Genomic DNA, 18,696 nt, shown 5'->3' with positions numbered 1-18,696 from the left:
TGAACTGTGGCTGGAAGAAGATTATAGCTGGGAGTTTAATGTCCAAAGATACACACTGTATTGAAAGGACAGGCAGGTAAGCCGTAGGGGTGGGGTTGCTCTGTAGATAAAAAATGAAATCAAAACATTAGAAATACACGACATAAGATCGGAAGGTCCAGAATCGTGGGTAGCACTAAGAAATTGCAAAGGTAAAAAGATCCTGAAGGGCAGTAAAGATGTGGTCTACAAATTACAATGGGAGTTAGAAAATGCATATTAAAAAGGCAATGTTACAATAGTCATGGGGGATTTCAATATGCAGGTAGATTGAGTAAATCAGGTTGGTGCTGGATCCCAAGAGGAAGAATTTGTAGATTACCCATGAGATGACTTTTTAGAGCAGCACATGTTTGAGCCCACAAGAGGATCAGCTATTCTGGGTTGGATGTTGTCAATGAACCAGAATTGATTAGGGAGCTTAAGGTAAGGGAACCCTTAGGCACCAGTGATCATAATATGAAAGAATTCACCCTGCAATTTGAGAAGGAGTATCTAAAGTCAGATTTATCAGTATTACAGTGGAGAGAGGCGCTGACCAAATTTGATTGGAAGGGAAAACTAGCAGGGATGATAACAGAGCAGCAATGGCTGGAATTTCTCGGAGCAATTTGGAAAGCACAGGATAGATACAACGCAAAGAAAAAGAAGTATTCTAAAGGCAGGATGACACAACCGTGGCTGGCGAGAGAAGTCAAAGCCAACATTAAAGCCAAAAAGAGGGCATATAATGGAGCAAAAATTAGTGGGAAGTTAGAGGACTGGGAAGGTTTTAAAAACCAACAGTATGGCAAATAAAAAGCTCATAAATAAGGAAAAGATGGAATACGAAGGAAAGCTAGCCAATAATATTAAAGAGGATACAAAAAATTTCTTCAGACATATAAAGTGTAAAAGAGAGGTGAGAATAGTTATTAGACCATTGGAAAATGATGCTGGAGAGGTAGTAATAGGGGACAAAGAAATGGCAGATGAACTGAATAAGTACTTTGCATCAGTCTGGACTGTGGAGGACACAAACAGTATGCCAGAGTGTCAGGGGATAGAAATGTGTGAAGTTGCCATTACTAGGGAAAAGGTGCTTGGGAAACTGAAAGGGCTGAAGGTAGATAAATCACTTGGACTAGATGGTCTACACCCCAGAATTCTGAAAGAGGTGGCAGAAGAGACTGTAGAGGCATTTAATAATGATCTTTCAAGAACTAATTGATTTTGGTATGGTTGCTGAGGACTGGAAAATTGCAGATGTCACTCCACTCTTCAAGTGAGAGAGGCAAAAGCAAAGAAATTATAGGCCCATTCGTCTGACCTCAGTTGTTGAGGATGTTGTTTTGGGGTACCTGGAGGTGCATGATAAAGGAGGCCAAAGGAGGCAAGGTTTCCTTCAGGGATAATCTTACCTGACAAATCTGTTGGCATTCTTTGAAGAAGTATCAAGCCCAATAGACAAAGGAGAACCAGTGGATGTTGTGGACTTGGATTTTCAGAAGGCACTTAACAAGAGAACACACATGAGACGGCTTAACAAGTTAAGAGCCCATGGTATTGCAGAAAATATACTAGCATGGTTAGAGCATCGGCTGATTGGCAGGAGGCAGAGTGGGAATAAAGGGGGTATTTTTTAGTTGGCTGCTGGTGACTAGTGGTGTTCCACAAGGGTCTATATTGGGAATGCTTCTTTTTACACTATATGTCAATGATTTGAATGATGGAACCGATAGCTTTGTGGCCAAGTTTGTGGTTGATACTAAGAGAGGTGGAGGGGAAGGTAGCTTTGAGGAGGCAGAATGACTTAGATAGATTAGGAGAATATATTCAAAAAAGTGGCAGATGGAATTCAGTGTCGGGAAGTGTATGGTCATGCACTTTGGTAGAAGAAATAAAAGTGTAGACTATTTCCTGAATGGAGAGAAATCTGATGTGCAAAGGGACTTGGGGGTCCTTGTGCAGGGTTCTCTGAAGGTTGATTTGAAGGTTGAGTCAGTGGTGAGGAAAGCAAAGGCAATGTTGGCATTCATTTTGAGAGAACTAGAATATAAAATCAAGGATGTAATGTTGAGCCTTTATAAGACTCTGGTGAAGTCTCACTTGGAGTATTATGAGCCCCTTATCTAAGAAAGGACGTGCTGATACTGGAGATCGTTTAAAGAAGGTTCACAAAAATGATTCCAGGATTGAAAGCCTTGTCATATGAAGAGCGTTTGATGGCTCTGGCCCTATAAAGAATGAAGGGAGATCTCATTGAAAACTATTGAATATTGATAGGCCTTGATAGAGTGGATGTGGAGAGGATGTTTCCTATGGTGGGGGAGACAAAGACCAGAGGACACAGCCACAGAATAGAGGGTCATCCATTTATAACAGAAATGAGATGGAATTTCTTCAGCCAGTTTGTGGTGAATCTGTAGAATTCATTGCCACAAGCTGCTGTGGAAGCCCAGCCATTGGGGATATTTAAGGCAGAGGTTGATAAATTCTTGATTGGTCAGGGCATGAAGGGATACGGGGAGAAGTCATGACACTGGGGCTGAGAGAGAAATGGATCAGCCATGCTGAAATGGCAGAGCACACTCGATGGGCTAACTGGCCTAATTCTGCTCCTATATCTAATGGTCTTATGGTACATCAAGAAGCCCTCAGGTCTTATACCAGGTGTGTTGGAGGTTAGCCACGTTTCCATGAACCACAGAACACAGTAATCCCTCATTTCCCTCTGATACAGCAATCTTGCCCATAGTTCCTCAGTCTTGTTCTCCAGAGACTATACGTTTGCTAACAAGATACTGCCTAGAGGAAATTTCATACCCTAATGTTTCAGTCTAGCTTGTTCTCCAGAGACTATACATTTGCTAACAAGATACTGCCTAGAGGAAATTTCATACCCTAATGTTTCAGTCTAGCGTGGAGTCCTCTCCTCCGGCTGTGGCGATGTGCCCTCATTTTCTTAAAGGGGCCATATCGCATTCTTAAGAGTTATGTCTGCCGAGTCCTTCAGAAGATCATAAAATCGTTAGTTTGTTAAACCAGTTTAAAAGTAGTTACTTAAAGGGAAAATACAGGCTGTGGATTGTAGCGATAATAAATCAGAAGAGGGATATCTGGAAGTTTTGTACACAATCCACAAAGTGCCTTTGTGTGTCACCGGTGCCATCTTGGAATTCCAAGATGCTCTACTCTACTCTCTTCTCCTATCAAATTCCTTCTTCAGCCTTTTACCTCTTCCACCTATCACCTCCCTGCCTCTCACTTAATCTCCTCTCACACCACCCAGCTACCTTCACCTGGTTTTACCTATCACCTGCCAGCTTGTACTCTGCCAGCTTCTTATCCTGGAATCTTTCCAGTTCCTTTCCAGTCCTGATGAAGGGTCTCAGCCCAAAATGTTGACTGGTTACTCCTCTCCATAGATGCTGCCTGACCTGCTGATTTCCTCCAGCATTTTGTGCCTGTTGCTCTGGGTGCACAGTTTGCTCATGCACAGGGTTGCCCTAACTGCTCTGTTAACACATGCTGATTCGGGCTTTGGAGCTATAGAAAGCAGCAAAGCATACACTGTGTCCACACCCCCTTCCCAATCCCACTGGACTGTCCAGTTAAAGAATGGGCAAGTCCACATAGCTAACACTCACATAACCATATAACAATTGTAGGGAATCAGGGCATTTGTCTCTAGGCTGCTGCCATTTTAACTGTCAGAGGCTATTAATATATTACTCCCTATAAGAGAAACAAGGCAGTCATACCCTAGAATATTGTTGACTTAAACCGAGTCATAACCATTCTTTTCTGCAGATATTGAGGTAACATTATAATTTTCTAAAGGAATTCCTTTGCTGTAACAGTTTGTGATATTGTGATTTTTTTTTTCTAGTTTATCCATTTAAAACTGAATTCTTAAAATGGTCTTTCTAATTTTTAACTTAGTGTGGACGTGGTGCTGGAAGAAACTAAAGTGGGAACCGTTCCAGTAAGTGTTCATGGTCATTTTAAAAGTAATAGAGTTAGTTACTGTTACCTTTGCCCCCTAGTATGTAAATGTTGAATATATTAAAAGGTATCTTCACTGCTGTGAGTAACCATCGTGACTTGATTATTTATTTATTTGATGTTTAGAAGTTGCTCAGTCAATATGTACGGAAAATATAAAACTTATCAGAAATTATTAAACATATTTTCATTATAATTTGCTCCCAGACAAAGACATTTGAAACAATTCTGAAGCTGGGCTTACAGAAGTTCGTGATTCCGAAGATAAATGGTATGAGATGTCTCAAGATGCTAACCTTCCTCTTAAGAATTTATTTGTATTGTTGTGATGGCCCCAGCGTTAGCTGGTTGCAAGGGAGTATTTTCACTAATGAAATCCCGATAATTGACTTCACTGTATATTGTACGATTGGAACTTTGTAGAGTGCACATTTTGATTATGTGACAGGATTCTGTCCCGTTAGTCAGTCTGATTAACAAGTTAAGCTTTTGGCCAGTCTGGGAGCATTCCATAGCAGGCTACAACCACTAGTAAGGATTCTGCAGTTACCTGCTGTGGCAGGGGGTTAGCTGCTGCTCCCAAAACCTGAGATGTTCCGTGCTGGGGAGGTCCAATCCTTGAGAAGGGTATCAATTCAAACAGCACAGTGTCAACAGAATCACATTTAGGTTTATTATCATTGTCATATATATTCTGAAATGTGTGGGCTTGTGACAGCAGTACAGTGAAAAGACGTGAAGTTGCAATAAGTTATAAAATAAATAAACAGTGTGATGGAAAGAATAACGAGGTAATGTTCATGGGTTCATGGACCGTTCAGGAGGGAAGAAGCCGGTCCTCAATCATTGAGTCTGAGTCTTCAGGCTCCAGTCCCTCCTCCCTGACAGTCGTAATGAGAGGAGAGCAGGTCCTGGATGGTGACGGTCCTTATTGATAGTAAGACCATAAGATATAGGAGCACTTATTAAGAAGGCAAGACAGCAGCTATACTTCATTAGGAGTTTGGAGAGATTTGGTATGTCAACAAATACACTCAAAAACTTTTATAGATGTACCGTGGAGAGTATTCTGACAGGCTGCATCACTGTCTGGTATGGAGGGGTGGGGGGGCTACTGCATAGGACCGAAAGAAGCTGCAGAAGGTTGTGAATTTAGTCGGCTCCATCTTGGATACTAGCCTACAAAGTGCCCAGGACATCTTCAGGGAGCGGTGTCTCAGAAAGGCAGCGTCCATTATTAAGGACCTCCAGCACCCAGGGCATGTCCTTTTCTCACTGTTACCATCAGGAAGGAGGTACAGAAGCCTGAAAGCACACACTCAGCGATTCAGGAACAGCTTCTTCCCCTCTGCCATCCGATTCCTAAATGGACATTGAACCCTTGGACACTACCTCATTTTTTTAAATATGTAGTATTTCTGTTTTTTGCACAATTTTTAATCTATTCAATATATGTATACTGTAATTGATTTATTTATTTATTATTATTATTTTATTTTGGTTTTTTTTCCTTCTACATTATGTGTTGCATTGACTGCTGCTAAGTTAACAAATTTCACGTCACATGCCAGTGATAGTAAACCTGATTCTTTTTCTGATTCTGAGAATTAGGCCATTTGGCCCATCGAGTCTGCTCCGCCATTTCATCATGGCTGATCCAATTTTCTTCTCAGCCCCAGTCTCCTCCCTTCATGCCCTGATCAATCAAAAATATATCAACCTCTGCCTTAAGTAAACATAAAAAGTCCTTGACAGCGGAGAGGGTTCTGGCTGTGATAAATCTGCCTGGGTCCACTACCCTCTTGCTGCTTCTTGCAGTCCTGTGCATTTCTTTATGTATATAAATGTACATACAGACTTGGCCTCCACAGCTGCCTCTGGCAGCAAATTCCACAGATTCGCCACTTGCTGGCTAAAGAAAATCCTCCTCATCTCCGTTCTAAAAGTACACCCCCCTGTTCTGAGGCTGTGTCCTCTGGTCTAAGACTCTCCCACCATAGGAGACATCCACTCTATCAAGGCCTTTCACTATGTCATAGGTTTCAATGAGATCACCCCTCATTCTTCTGAATTCCAGTGAATACAGGCCCAGGGCTATCAAACACTCTTCATATAACGCCATTCAATCCTGGAATCATTTTTGTGAAGCTCCTTTGAACCTTCTCCAGTTTCAGCACATCCTTTCTAAGATAATGGGCTCGCAATTGCTCACAATACTTCAATTGATGCCTCGCCAGTGCTATATAAAGTCTCAATATTACATTCTTGCTTTTATTCTCTAGTCCTCTTGAAATGAATGCTAACATCACATTTACTTTCCTCACCACAGACTCAACCTGCAGATTAACCTTCAGTGAATCCTGGACAAGGACTCCCAATTCCCTTTGAGTCTCAGTTTTTTTTTGTATTTTCTCTCTGCTTAGAAAGTTGTCAACCCATTCATTTCTTCTACCATAGTGTATCACCATATGCTTCCCGACACCATTCATCTGCAAATTTTTTGCCCATTCTCCTAATCTTCTAAGTTGTTCTGTAGCCTCTCAACTTCCTCAAAACTGCCTGCGCCTCCACCTAGCTTCATATTGTCTGCAGACTTTGCAACAAAGCCATCAATTCTGTCATCCAAATCATTGACATATAATGTAAAAAGAATCTGTGTTGAGTACTGCTAGTCACCGGCAGCCAACTAGAAAAGGTTTCCTTTATTGCCACTCTTTGCCTCCTGCCAATCAGCCACTGTTTTATCCATGCCAGAATATTTCCTGTAATACCATGGGCTTTTAACTTGTTAAGCAGCCTCATGTTTGGCACCTTGACAAAGGCCTTCTGAAAATCCAAGTACACAACATCTCCTTTGTCTATATTGCGTGTTAATTCTTCAAAGAATTCCAACAAATTTGTCAGACAATCTATGCTGATTACGGCTTATTTTATCATGTGCAAGCACTCCGAAACCACATCCTTAATAATCAACTCCAACATCCTCCCAGCCGCTGAGGTTAGACTAACTAACCTATAATCTCCTTTCTTCTACCTGTCTCCTTTCTTGAAGAGTAGAGTATCCCGATCCATTCCTCCGGAATCATCCTAGAATCTAGTGATTCTTGAAAGATCATTACTAATGCCTCCACAATCTCTTCAGCTACCTCTTTCAGAAACCTGGGGTGTACACCATCTGGTCCTGGTGACTTATCTATCTTCAGACCCTTCAGTTTCCCAAGAACCTTCTCGCTAGTAATTGTAACTTCACAGACTTCATGATCCCAGACAGCAGGAACTTCCGGCACACTGCTAGTGTCTTCCACAGTGAAGACTGATGCAAAATACTTATTCAGTTCATCCGCTATTTCTTTGTCCCCCATTACTTTCCCTCTAGAATAATTTTCCAGTGGTCCGATATCCACACTCACCTCTCTTTTACACTTTATGTACGTGAGGAAATGACAAGATAGGTGACGGATTACTGTATTCTCAGGCATTGTGCAATTTCCTGGAATTGTGTTCAGAGTTGGTCTTTTACTCTTTTCTTTACAGAGCTCTAGTTCTTAATTACACTTTAAGTCTTAAACCTGTGGCCTTGTTGCGTTTACTGTCAGGCTACAGGAAAAGTCCTGTCAAGAATGGTAATGGTTGTTTTCAACACAGAATATGTTGCACCACTGACTGATAGTATACCTGCGTTTATAACAATACCGATCCCCAATTTCTTAGTGAGAAATTCAGCTTATTTTCCTGAAGCTTCAACTAAATTAAAATTTAAACTCTTCCCGTCCCCTATCTTGCATCTCCAGTTATCAATCATGATGTTGCTCTGATGGTGAGAAACTTCCTCTCAACTGGAAGCTTTAATCCCTCTCTGCAATGACCTGGTGTGCTCTGTACTAGTGATGTGGAGGAGTCACTTTTGCTGTTGGTGTTGTTGCTGATACTGTGTTTCAGCAGATTAGTATAGGCTGACTATAGATTCTTTCCTTTCTTTTCAAATCTTTTTATTATTATTATTATCCAAATTTAACAAGAGTACATCAAAGTAAGAAACACTTACAATGTCTCAAGAAAAAAAGCATTATTTTAAGGATTGAAAAAATTTTGGTGATTTGAAAAAAAAGAGGAAAGAAAAACCCTACTCAGCAAGAAAAAGTGAGAAAAAAACCCATTAGGTGTTCAACCCCAGAGCCATGCGCCATACAAAAATCTTCTAAAGAGAAACATCAAACCGCCAGCAAGAAAAAAACATGTACTGTACCAAAAATTTACAATTAGATTGTGGAGGAAATCTATCAATTAACTGAAATGATAATAACGAACAAATGAACCCCACCTTTTCTCAAAATCAAACATAGGTTCAAAGGTTTGATTTTTAATTTTCTCCAGACTAAGACATAGCATCGCTTGAGAGAACCATTGTGACAAAGTGGGAGCTGATGTATCCTTCCACTTCAACAAGATGGCCCTCCTAGCTATCAATGTAACAAATGCAATAACATGTTGGTCAGACACAGAGATACCATGGATATTTGGAGGAATTATTCCAAAAAGCACAGTTAATTTGTTAGGTTGTAAATTAATTTTTAGTGCTTTAGAAATAGTCGAAAAAAACTGACTTCCAGAACTGTTCCAGTGTAGAGCAAGACCAAAACATGTGTGTCAGTGTAGCTGTCTCAGTTTTACATCTATCACAATAACTATCAACATTAGGGAATATTTTAGACAATCTCTCCTTCATCAAATGGCAACGATATACAATTTTAAATTGAATCAGTGAATGACTAGCATTGATCGAAGAAGAGTTAACTCTTCTGACTATAGATTCTGACCCAACTCACTCTTGACGATGCTGGGCCTTAGCACAGCAACATTATCAACAATTTCGGGGTGATCCAGGTTTTCCTAACTGGTTCATGAACCACCTACTCCTTTCTGAACAATGCAGTTAATAAAATACACTCTTGTACCTAATAAAGTAGCCACTGAGTATATGTTTGTGGTTTTTTTGCTTCTGTAGCCCATCCACTTCAAAGTTCAATGAGTTGTGCATTCAGATGTGGTCTGCTATTGTTTGACTTACTGCCATCCTCCTGTGAGCTTGAATAACTCTGGCCATTCTCCTCTGACCTCCTTTACTAACAAGGTGTTTTCACCCATTGAAATGCCACTCACTGGAAGTTTTTGTTTTGTTTGTCACACCATTCTCTGCAGCTCTAGAGACTGTTGTGCATGAACATCCAAGGAGATCAAATGTTTCTGAGATACTCAAACCATCCTGTCCAGCACCAACAGCTATTCATGGTCAAAGTCACTTTGATCGTATTTCTTCCATATTCTGATGTCTGGCCTGAACAACAACTGAACCTCTTGATCATGTCTGCATGCTTTCATGAGTTACGGTCACATAATTGGCTGACTAGATATTTGCAGTAACGAGCAGGTGTACCTGTGTACCTAATAAAGTGGCCACTTGTAGAGCAGGAGTCTCATAGAGTTGGCTTCCTATGCATCAGTCTCACTACTACTTTGAGGATACATTTCATTTGGTAAAGTTATTTTGTATTTCCTGCTGTTAGCTTATACTTTCAAGTCATTCTTGCAACAATATAACATTGTCGAAGATAAACCTATTACAACGTTTAAAGAGCGAAATAGGAACCAGAGAGATGCCATGCACCTTAACATCGTTTACTTCAGATATACTTAATTGTATCTATGTTGCTACTAACAAACTTTTCCCCCCAGAAGCTAATGGGTAAACTTTCCGTAAAGGATATGTACCTTTTTAATCTCAATACCAGGATCTGGCTATATAAAATAGTATTTCATCTTATGACTGATTTGAAATTTTTTCTATATGTTTTTAAAGCAAAACTGAAGAAGGGGTTCCCCATACCAAAAACAGAGAAGATATCATTGATTAATCCATTCCTTGCAATTGAGCAGGTAAGGGTTCACGTTGAGATTATGGTGACCTAAGGAAAAAGATGCAAGTTGTTCTCGACTCTCATCTACTCAAATTAATGACACATTTGTAATCCAGAAAGTGCACACCCACATCACACTGAAATCCAGGTTAATTATTTTACACATAGTAGTGTGAGAGAGAATGACATTTTCAATGATAAGCTTGACAGAAACCAGAGTAAAAGGTTGGCGGCAGTGGATTTGAGGAACTGGGAGAACAAAATGGAGTGCGTTGTGACGATGTTGATTGGAGTCAGAGAGCATGGAAACAACTTGAACATGCTCAGTGTGTTGCCCAGTGAGCTAGTCCCATCTACCTGTGTTTGGTACACAGCCCTCTAAACCTCTTCTATACGTGTACTTACCTAGATGTTGATAATGGTCCTACCTCAACCATGATTTCTGGCAGCTCATTCAAAATATGCAAACCCCTTCTGTGAAGAATCTGCTTTTGGCATCCCTTTTAAATTTCTCTCCTTTCATCTTAAACCTATGACCTTTAGTTTTTTTGCACCCCCAGCCTGGGAAAAGGGACTATGTACTATCACCCGTCTGTGCCCCTCAGGATTGTATACACCCCTTTGATATCACCTCTATGTTCCGGGGAATAAAAGAAGCATAATAGAAGCAGATCAGGTTTATTCTCACCAACATACCGTTTGTGCTGTAGCAGCAGCACAGTGTGATACATAAAAAATACTATACGTTACAGAAGTAATAAATAGTGCAAAAGGGGAATAATGAGGTAGTGTTCATGGCTAGTTCAGAAATCAAAGAGCTGAGGGAAAGAAGCTGTTTCTAAAATATTGAGTGTGTGTCTTCAGGCTCCTGTAACTCCTGGCTGATGGTAGTAATAAGAAGAGGACTAGTCACTAGTGCTGTTCTGCAAGGGTCGGTATTGATCTGCTTCTTATTGAGTTATACGGCAATGATCAGGATGATGGAATTGATAGTTTTCTGGCCAGGTTTGCAGACAATGCAAAGATAGGTGGAGGGATAGACAGTACTAAGGAAGGACTGAGTCTGCAGAAGGACTTTGACAGATTAGGAGAATAGGCAAAAAATTCACAGAGGAAATTAAGGCTCGTCCATCATCATCGATGAAGACCTCGATACCATTAGTACTTTTTATGAGGTCGAGTTGCTAGCTCGACACTCAACCCGGCACGGATGGAAAGTGTGGCAGGGAGTGGCTGGACTGGATTCGAACTCAGGAACCTTAGCTCCTGGAGTCCGACGCTGATGTCACTGCGCTACCAGCCGATTATGATGGTGTCAAGACTAGCGCTTGATCTGGATTTAAATGAGGGAGAGTTGCGCAGCGTCAGCCTCACTCTCTCTTCCTAATTCCCATCTGGATCCAGTGGCAAGACAGAGTCGAGACTGCTGGAGATGGGACTAGGCGCAGTAGATGACCAGGACATCTTCTGTGTCTTGTCCTGCTCTACACGTTCCACGACGCTTGCAGAGACCGCCTTCTTGACCGTTGGATCTTCCATTGGTCTCGTCCGCTCAATCCGCCGGAGTCTGTCTTCACATGCTGGGATAGACAACTCCCTATCTCACCGAGGATTTGAGACCCATCAGCTACCCTCACCTGGTTTAGCCGGCTTGTTGAAGCCGTTGCCCGGAGTGTGGCCGCTGTCGCATGCAAACAGCTACGGGGAGCCACAGGTGAGAGCTGAGTGCCAGGTGGGGACCAGAGGTGGACAAACAGCCTTGAAAAGGAAGCCACATGTTCCCCCACCAGAGGTGCTACCCCTCCCTGACGCCCCATACACCCCTACAGAGGGAATACAGTGTTGGGAAACGTATGGTCATGCACTTTGTGTCATAAGGGGGCGTTGGGAGCGGACCCAGATGCAAGACACAGACACTGAAGTACTAGGAACAGGACAAGGTTTATCAAGAAAACAAGGGGAGTCAGGAAGAAACGACACTGGACATAGACACAGGCCCTGGACGAGATAAGGACACCAGGCCTGGGCTAGAACTAAGACTATGAAAGCGGGACCAGGACAAGGAACTTGGAAATAGGAGCCTGGGCTAGGACTTCAAGCCAGAAACTGGACAGGGACCCGGAACCTGGGATGACTCGGGCTCGGACCCCGGATCTAGATGAGGACAAGATGTGGCTACAGGACTGGACGTGGAAACCCTACACCGGATGAGGTACATGGACAGGATGAGAACACAAAACCTAGACTTGGACAGGACGAGGTTCTTGGACGTGGCTTGGACTAGACAAAGTTCTTGGACGTGACTTGGACAAGGGACTCCTGGACTGGATGAGGGAACTCCTGGACTGGACAATGGAACTCCATCGCCGGGTGAGGAACTCCAGGGCAGGACTTGGCTCTTGGACTAGGCTTGGTTAGGCCCTTGGTTACGGAGCCGGGTCTCCTTCTTGCAGTGCAGGGCCGAGACCCTTTCTTGGACGCAGGGCCAGGACCCTTTCTTGGACACAGAGTTGGGATGCTTTCTAGGATGCAGGGCTGGAATGTCTGCCAAGGATACTTGCTCAGGTAAACTGCGGAGGTAAAACTGCTGAGGTAACTGCCGGGGATTCGGATGGAGAGGGGAAGGGAACAGTCCAGCAAATGAAGCTGAATCCCAAAGCTATTTATGGAGCCAGCCCGAAACTAGAATCAGGTGCCTCGATTAAGGAGCCCAACGGAACCAGGGAAAACAGGGAAAACTCGGAATTCGGATCGATGGACCGGACCGTGAACCAGAATGCGGACTTCACAGACCGGACCATGACACTTTGGTGGAAGGAATAAAGGTGTAGGCTATTCTCTAAACCAAGAGTGAATTCAGAAATTAGGTTCAAAGGGACTTGGGAGTCCTTGTGCAGGGTTCCCTAATGGTTAACTTGCAGGTTGAGTTGGTGGTGAGGAACACAAATGCAATGTTAGCATTCATTTCAAGAGGAATGCAGTATAAAAGCAAGGATGTAATGCTGAGGCTTTATAAGGCATTGGTTAGACCATATTTGAAGTATTGTGAGCAATTTTGAGCTTCACATCCAACAGAGGATATGCTGGAATTGGAGAAGGTCCAGAAGAGGTTTACCAAGAATGATCCCAGAAATGAACAGGCTAGCATATGAGGAGCACTTGATGGCTCTGGGTCTGTACTCACTGAAGTTTAGAAGAATGAAGTGGGGATCTCAATGAAACTTACCAAATATTGAAAAGCCTAGATAGAGTGGATTTGGAGAGGATGTTTCCGATAGTTGGGGAGTCAAGGACCAGAGGTCATGGCTTCAGAATACAAGAACTTCCCTTCAGAACAGAGATGATGAGCAATTACTTTAGCCAGAGAGTGGCGAATTGTGGAATTCATGCCTGATGGTTGTGGGGGCCAATTCATTGGGTATATTTAAAGCTGATATATATTTAAAGTACGTTTGTATATTTATAGGTTTTTGATTAGCAAGGACATCAAAGATTGCAAAGATTAGCAGGGACATCAAAGAAGGCAGGAGAAAGGGGTTCAGAAGGTTAATAAATCTGCCATGGTTGAACGGTAGAGCAGACGATGGGCCAAGTGACCTAATTCCGCTCCTAGGTCTTACGTTCGTATAGGATATGACTCAGGTGATGGGTGTCCTTAATGATGGATGCACCGGTATAATGGTGGTAACGTTTAAAGTAGATTAAAGAGGAATCCTGGAGATGGATATTTTTCTAAAAGAGCACTTTTAGTGGATGAGAGCAAATGGGGAAGCTGAGTCTAAGAAATATGCTCAGTATAGAAGAACATGGGAAGAACATGGTGGAAATTCCTGAACAGTCAGGAGCAAAGTCCCAAGAAAAGTTGGGAAGTCAATGATGACCTGTGAAGTTCAAAATGCAAAGTTTAAATCACAAATTTATCATCAAAATACATATATGCCACCATATACATCCCTGAGATTTGATTTCTTGTGGACATTCTCTGTAAATCCAAGAACTATAATGAAACCTCGCTGAACAGAGTGGACAAACAATGTGCAAAAGACAACAAATTGTGCAAATACAAAACAGAAAAAGTAACAATAATTATAAATTAGCAAGAAATATTAGGAACATGAGATGAAGCGTCCTTGAAAATGAGTCCATAGGTTGTTGGAACAGTTCAGTCAAGTTGAATGAAGTTATCTCAACTGATTCAAGGGCCTGATGGTTGAGGGCTACTGGCTCCCGTACCATCTTTCTGATGGCAGCAGCAGGAACAGACCATCTGGATGGTGGTGGTCCCTGATGATGGATGCTGCTTGCCTACTCCGTGTAGATGTGCTCAACAGGGGGAGGACTTTACCCATGATGGTCTGGGCCGTATCCACAACATTTTGTAGATTTTCCATTCAAGGGTATTGTTGTTTCCATATCCAGCTGTGATGCATCCAGTCGGTATACACTCCACCACACACCTATAAAAGTTTGTTGAAGCATTAGACGTCATGCTGAATCTTCACAAACTTCTAAAGAAGTAGATACACTGCCGTGTTTTCTTTGTAATTGCACTTGCAAGCACTTAGGTCCTCTGAAATGTTGACACTGAGAAATTTAAAGTTGCTGATTCTCTCACCACCTTTGATCCCCTGATAAGTACTGGCCGATGGACCTCCTATTTCCCCCTCCTGAAGTCAATAATCAGTTCCTTAGTCTTGCTGACATTGAGAGAGAGGTTGTTGTTTAGGCACCACTCAGCCAGATTCCAATCTCCCTCCTATATGCTGATTCATCACCACCTTTGACCGTTCCAACGACAATGATCTTGACAGTTAACTTGAATATGGCATTGGAGCTGTGTTTAGCTACACAGTCGTAAGCATAAAGTGAGTCGAGCAGAGTGCTAAGCACACAGTCAAAGAAGAGAGATTGAAATTTTCTATGGCCTCATAAAATTAAAAGGAGAGGCAGGATTAGGACAGGCTATTAAGGAACAAAAAAAGATAAAATCTGAAGCAATGATAGAAAATGGCAGAAATATTAACTGCACAAACAACAGGAATTCTGCAGATGCTGGAAATTCAAGCAACACACATCAAAGTTGCTGGTGAACGCAGCAGGCCAGGCAGCATCTCTAGGAAGAGGTGCAGTCGACATTTCAGGCCGAGACCCTTCGTCAGGACTAACTGAAGGAAGAGTGAATCAGAGAGTAAGAAATATTAACTGACTATTTTGCTTCACTATTACCAGTGATACAGTTTAGGTTGATGCAATGTCGTAAGTGAAACTAGAAAATGAGATGACAACAAGTGAAGTGAAAATGCAGGAATACACAAACTAATTAAAGAACCTCACAATCTGAATCGATTACATCCGTGCATCCTAAAAGCCTGCCAAAGGTGGTAGTGACTCTACTAAATATACCTAATAATTCATTAGGAACCAGTTTCATGCCATAATATTGTTAAAACATAAGAAGAGATAATTTTGTTGCCTAGAAATGGAGCCCATACACTTACTTTGTGTGTGCAAATTATGTATAAAAATGGTTGTCCCTATGTTCAATTGTACTAGTGATCAGTTCCAGGACCGTTGGGAAACTGGGAAAATTTCAACTGATACAGCAACATTCACTCAGCTTCATTTTTGCTCCTTATGATGTTATAAATCCATTAGCAGATGTTTCTTTCGCTGCTTCTTTTAGAAAAATCACTCCCCTTGACTTTGTCTCTTCGTAAGTTCATTATTGGTATAAACTTGCATTTCTGGTAACACCCTGGCAAACCTTCTTTTCACCTATCATAGTGTATCTATTATATAATGCAATAACGTCCCTTTAGAACAGAGATGAGAAGGAGTTTCTTTAGCTAGAGGGTGGTGAATCAGTGGAATTCATTGCCATAGAGGGCCATGAAGGCCAAGTCAGGGCATCAAAGATTACAGGGAGAAATCAGGAGAGGGATAATAAATCATCCATGACTGAATGGATGGGCTGAATGGCCTAATTCTCCTATGGTCTTATGGTCTTAAATGTGACTAGAACTGCAGTGTAACAGAGGTTCAATATAGATTCAGAATAACCTCTGCTTTTCAATTTCATCCTTATATAACAATTTGCTCCTGCGTCTACCCTAGACCCTCACCACTCCAATAGTATATGATCTCTTGACTTTTCTTACCAAAGTATAGCACCTCACACAACATGAAGTTTTGGCCTTTGTTTATCATAATTTGTTTAATGCCTCTGCAAAGTTGAATACAGACTTTATGGTTCTAAAAGGGAAATAGTTGCAATAAATTGCAAATGCCTGTGTCCTTATGACAACTGCTAGCAACTTTTTGCCAGTGAAACAGCTATCAATTACCCATTTACTCTGCTTTCTGTCTTTTAGCCAGGTGGCTATTTGTGTGCCATATTTGCCTTAAATCTACATGTTTTAGTCTTGTTAATGAACCTGTTTGTCAATGAAAGTGGTGAAACCCATGGAATCTATTGCACCCGCACACCTATATCTTGGTCGATTCTCTCTGGGACCTCCTCAATACAGGTTGGCTCCTCATCATCATAGCTGTGAGCTTTAGATGCATTAGTCACAGAAACACAAGTGTATCTATCTGCAGGTGCTGAAAATCCAAAGTAAATGCTGAAGGTACTCAGCAGTCAGACAGGAATGAATAGTTGACATCTCGGGCCAAGACTTGATGAAGAGTCTCGGTGCTAGGTCCATTGATGTTTGTCATCTCTATCAATGATATGGATGATAATGTAGTGAATGATCAGAAAATGCGTGATTGACACCCTGATTGGAGGGGAGTGTGGGTAGTGGACAGTGAGGAAAACTACCAAAGCTTGCAGTGGGATCTGGGCCAGCTGGAAGAATTGGCTGAAAAATGGCAGATGGAATTTAATGCAGACAACTGTGAGGTGTTGCACTTTGGGAAGACTGTTACATACCCCGTAACTGGGTTGCCAAACCAGCAGAAATGGATCACTCAGTTGGAGTCTGGAGTACTAGAACTAAGAAAGTTTTATTAAAGAAACAAGCAACACAGTAATCGAAAGGATAATAAATGCAACAGTTCAGCGATGATAAACACACATGTGCACAGAATTAAGATAACAGCATCAATCAAGCTCTATCGTTGTCTAGGGGTAAATGACCAAATTTCAAAGTGACTCAAAGTTCAGTCCAGTTTAGTAGTTCAGTTCGCAGTAATCGTTGCCATGGCGATGGACAACGTGGGGGGAGAGAGAGCGAGAACAGGAACAACTGATCATTCAGACACGGCTTCACTCACAGACCGGCGATATGGCTCACAAGCAACTTTTGGGCGGGTCCTTGGTGATGTCACCTGAGGTCACCAACTGTGACCCCTCCTCCAGATGCGGTCGATCCTCTGCAGTGAACCCGGCACCCAGGCAAGGGCGGACACACACCGGGTTCCTGCTGATCGAACCTTTCCACCCTGGCCGTTGTCTGATACTTCCCACCGACTCGTGAGAGGCGCACCGCTTCCAGGGTCTCGTTACCTCGAGTGGCGTGTGTGTCCTGCCTTAGCGAACCTGTCCCTTTTTATCCCCCTGCTGGGGCATCACCTGTCCACCACTTCAAACAGTTCAGGGTTCAAAGGGGGAGCCGCTCCAGACAGCTCTCTCTCCCGTCCCTTCATTACACATCTCCAGATGCTGCTCCATTGTTCCTTATCTCTCCTTCCCCTGAGGGCAGGTGGCAGACCACTTGCTGATGTCACTGATGCTAACCCAGGCCAGCAAACATCTTAATTTTATGTGTATTCTCGTCATAAGACCAACCAGGGTAAGTCTAACACAGTGAGCAGTAGGGGTACTGAGGAATATGTTTGAACAGAGGGATCTGGGAATACAGATAAATAATTCGTTGCAAGTGACATCACAGATAGAAAGGGCTGTAAAGAAAGTTCTTGACACATTGGCCTTCATAAATCAATATATAGTACAGGAGTTGGATGTTATGTTGAAATTGTGTAAGATGTTGGTGAGGTCTATTCTGGAGTATACGTGTCCAGTTTTAATCACTTACCTACAGGAAACATGTAAATACAATTGAAAGAGGGCAGAGAAAATTTACAAGGATGTTGCCAGTAGAACCATAGAACACTACAGCACAGAAAACAGGCCATTCGGCCCTTCTAGTCTGTGCTGAAACATTATTCTGCTAGTTCCATTGACCTGCATCCAGTCCATAACCCTCCAGATCTCTCCCATCCATGTATCTATCCAATTTATTCTTAAAACTTAAGAGTGAGCCCACATTTACCACATCAGATGGCAGCTTGTTCCACACTCCCACCACTCTCCAAGTGAAGAAGTTCCCCTTAAACCTTTCCCCTTTCACCCTAAAGCCATATCCTCTCATACTTATCTCTCCTAATCTAAGTGGAAAGAGCCTATTCACATTTACTCTGTACTTGAGGACCTGAATTATAGAGGAAGGTCAAATAGGGTAGGACTGTATTCTTTAGAACGTAGCAGAATGAGGGGATATTTGACAGAGGTACAGTGTACAAAATTATGAGGGGTATAGTTAAGGTAAATGCAAGCTGGCTCTTTCTACTGAGGTTGAGTGAGACTACAACTAGAGATCATGGGTTAAGGGTGAAAAGTGAAATGTTTAAGGGAAATAAAGGGAAAATCTGCAGACGCTGGAAATCCGAGAAACACACACAAAATGCTGGAGAAACTCAGCAGGCCAGGCAGCATCTACGGAATAAAGTACATTTGATGTTTCAGGCCTAA

At 42.2% G+C, this 18,696-nt stretch overlaps 1 protein-coding gene across 4 annotated transcripts in view; it reads left to right on the top strand.

Annotated features, from left to right (window-relative positions):
* Positions 1 to 18,696, top strand: part of LOC134342862 (bactericidal permeability-increasing protein-like) — a 92,667-nt gene that overhangs the window by 69,115 nt on the left and 4,856 nt on the right. For all 4 annotated transcript variants that reach the window (XM_063041512.1, XM_063041515.1, XM_063041514.1 and 1 more), the window contains 3 exons: positions 3,964 to 4,006; positions 4,234 to 4,297; positions 9,884 to 9,960. In XM_063041512.1, the coding sequence (XP_062897582.1) occupies positions 3,964 to 4,006; positions 4,234 to 4,297; positions 9,884 to 9,960 (184 nt within the window). The remainder of the gene's footprint in view (positions 1 to 3,963; positions 4,007 to 4,233; positions 4,298 to 9,883; positions 9,961 to 18,696) is intronic.

The sequence above is a fragment of the Mobula hypostoma genome, chromosome 2, assembly GCF_963921235.1.
Source record: "Mobula hypostoma chromosome 2, sMobHyp1.1, whole genome shotgun sequence".
In the NCBI taxonomy this organism is placed as follows: Eukaryota; Metazoa; Chordata; class Chondrichthyes; order Myliobatiformes; family Myliobatidae; genus Mobula; species Mobula hypostoma.
The sequence above is the reverse complement of the archived record's forward strand: the minus strand, read 5'-3'. Positions and strand labels throughout refer to the sequence as shown.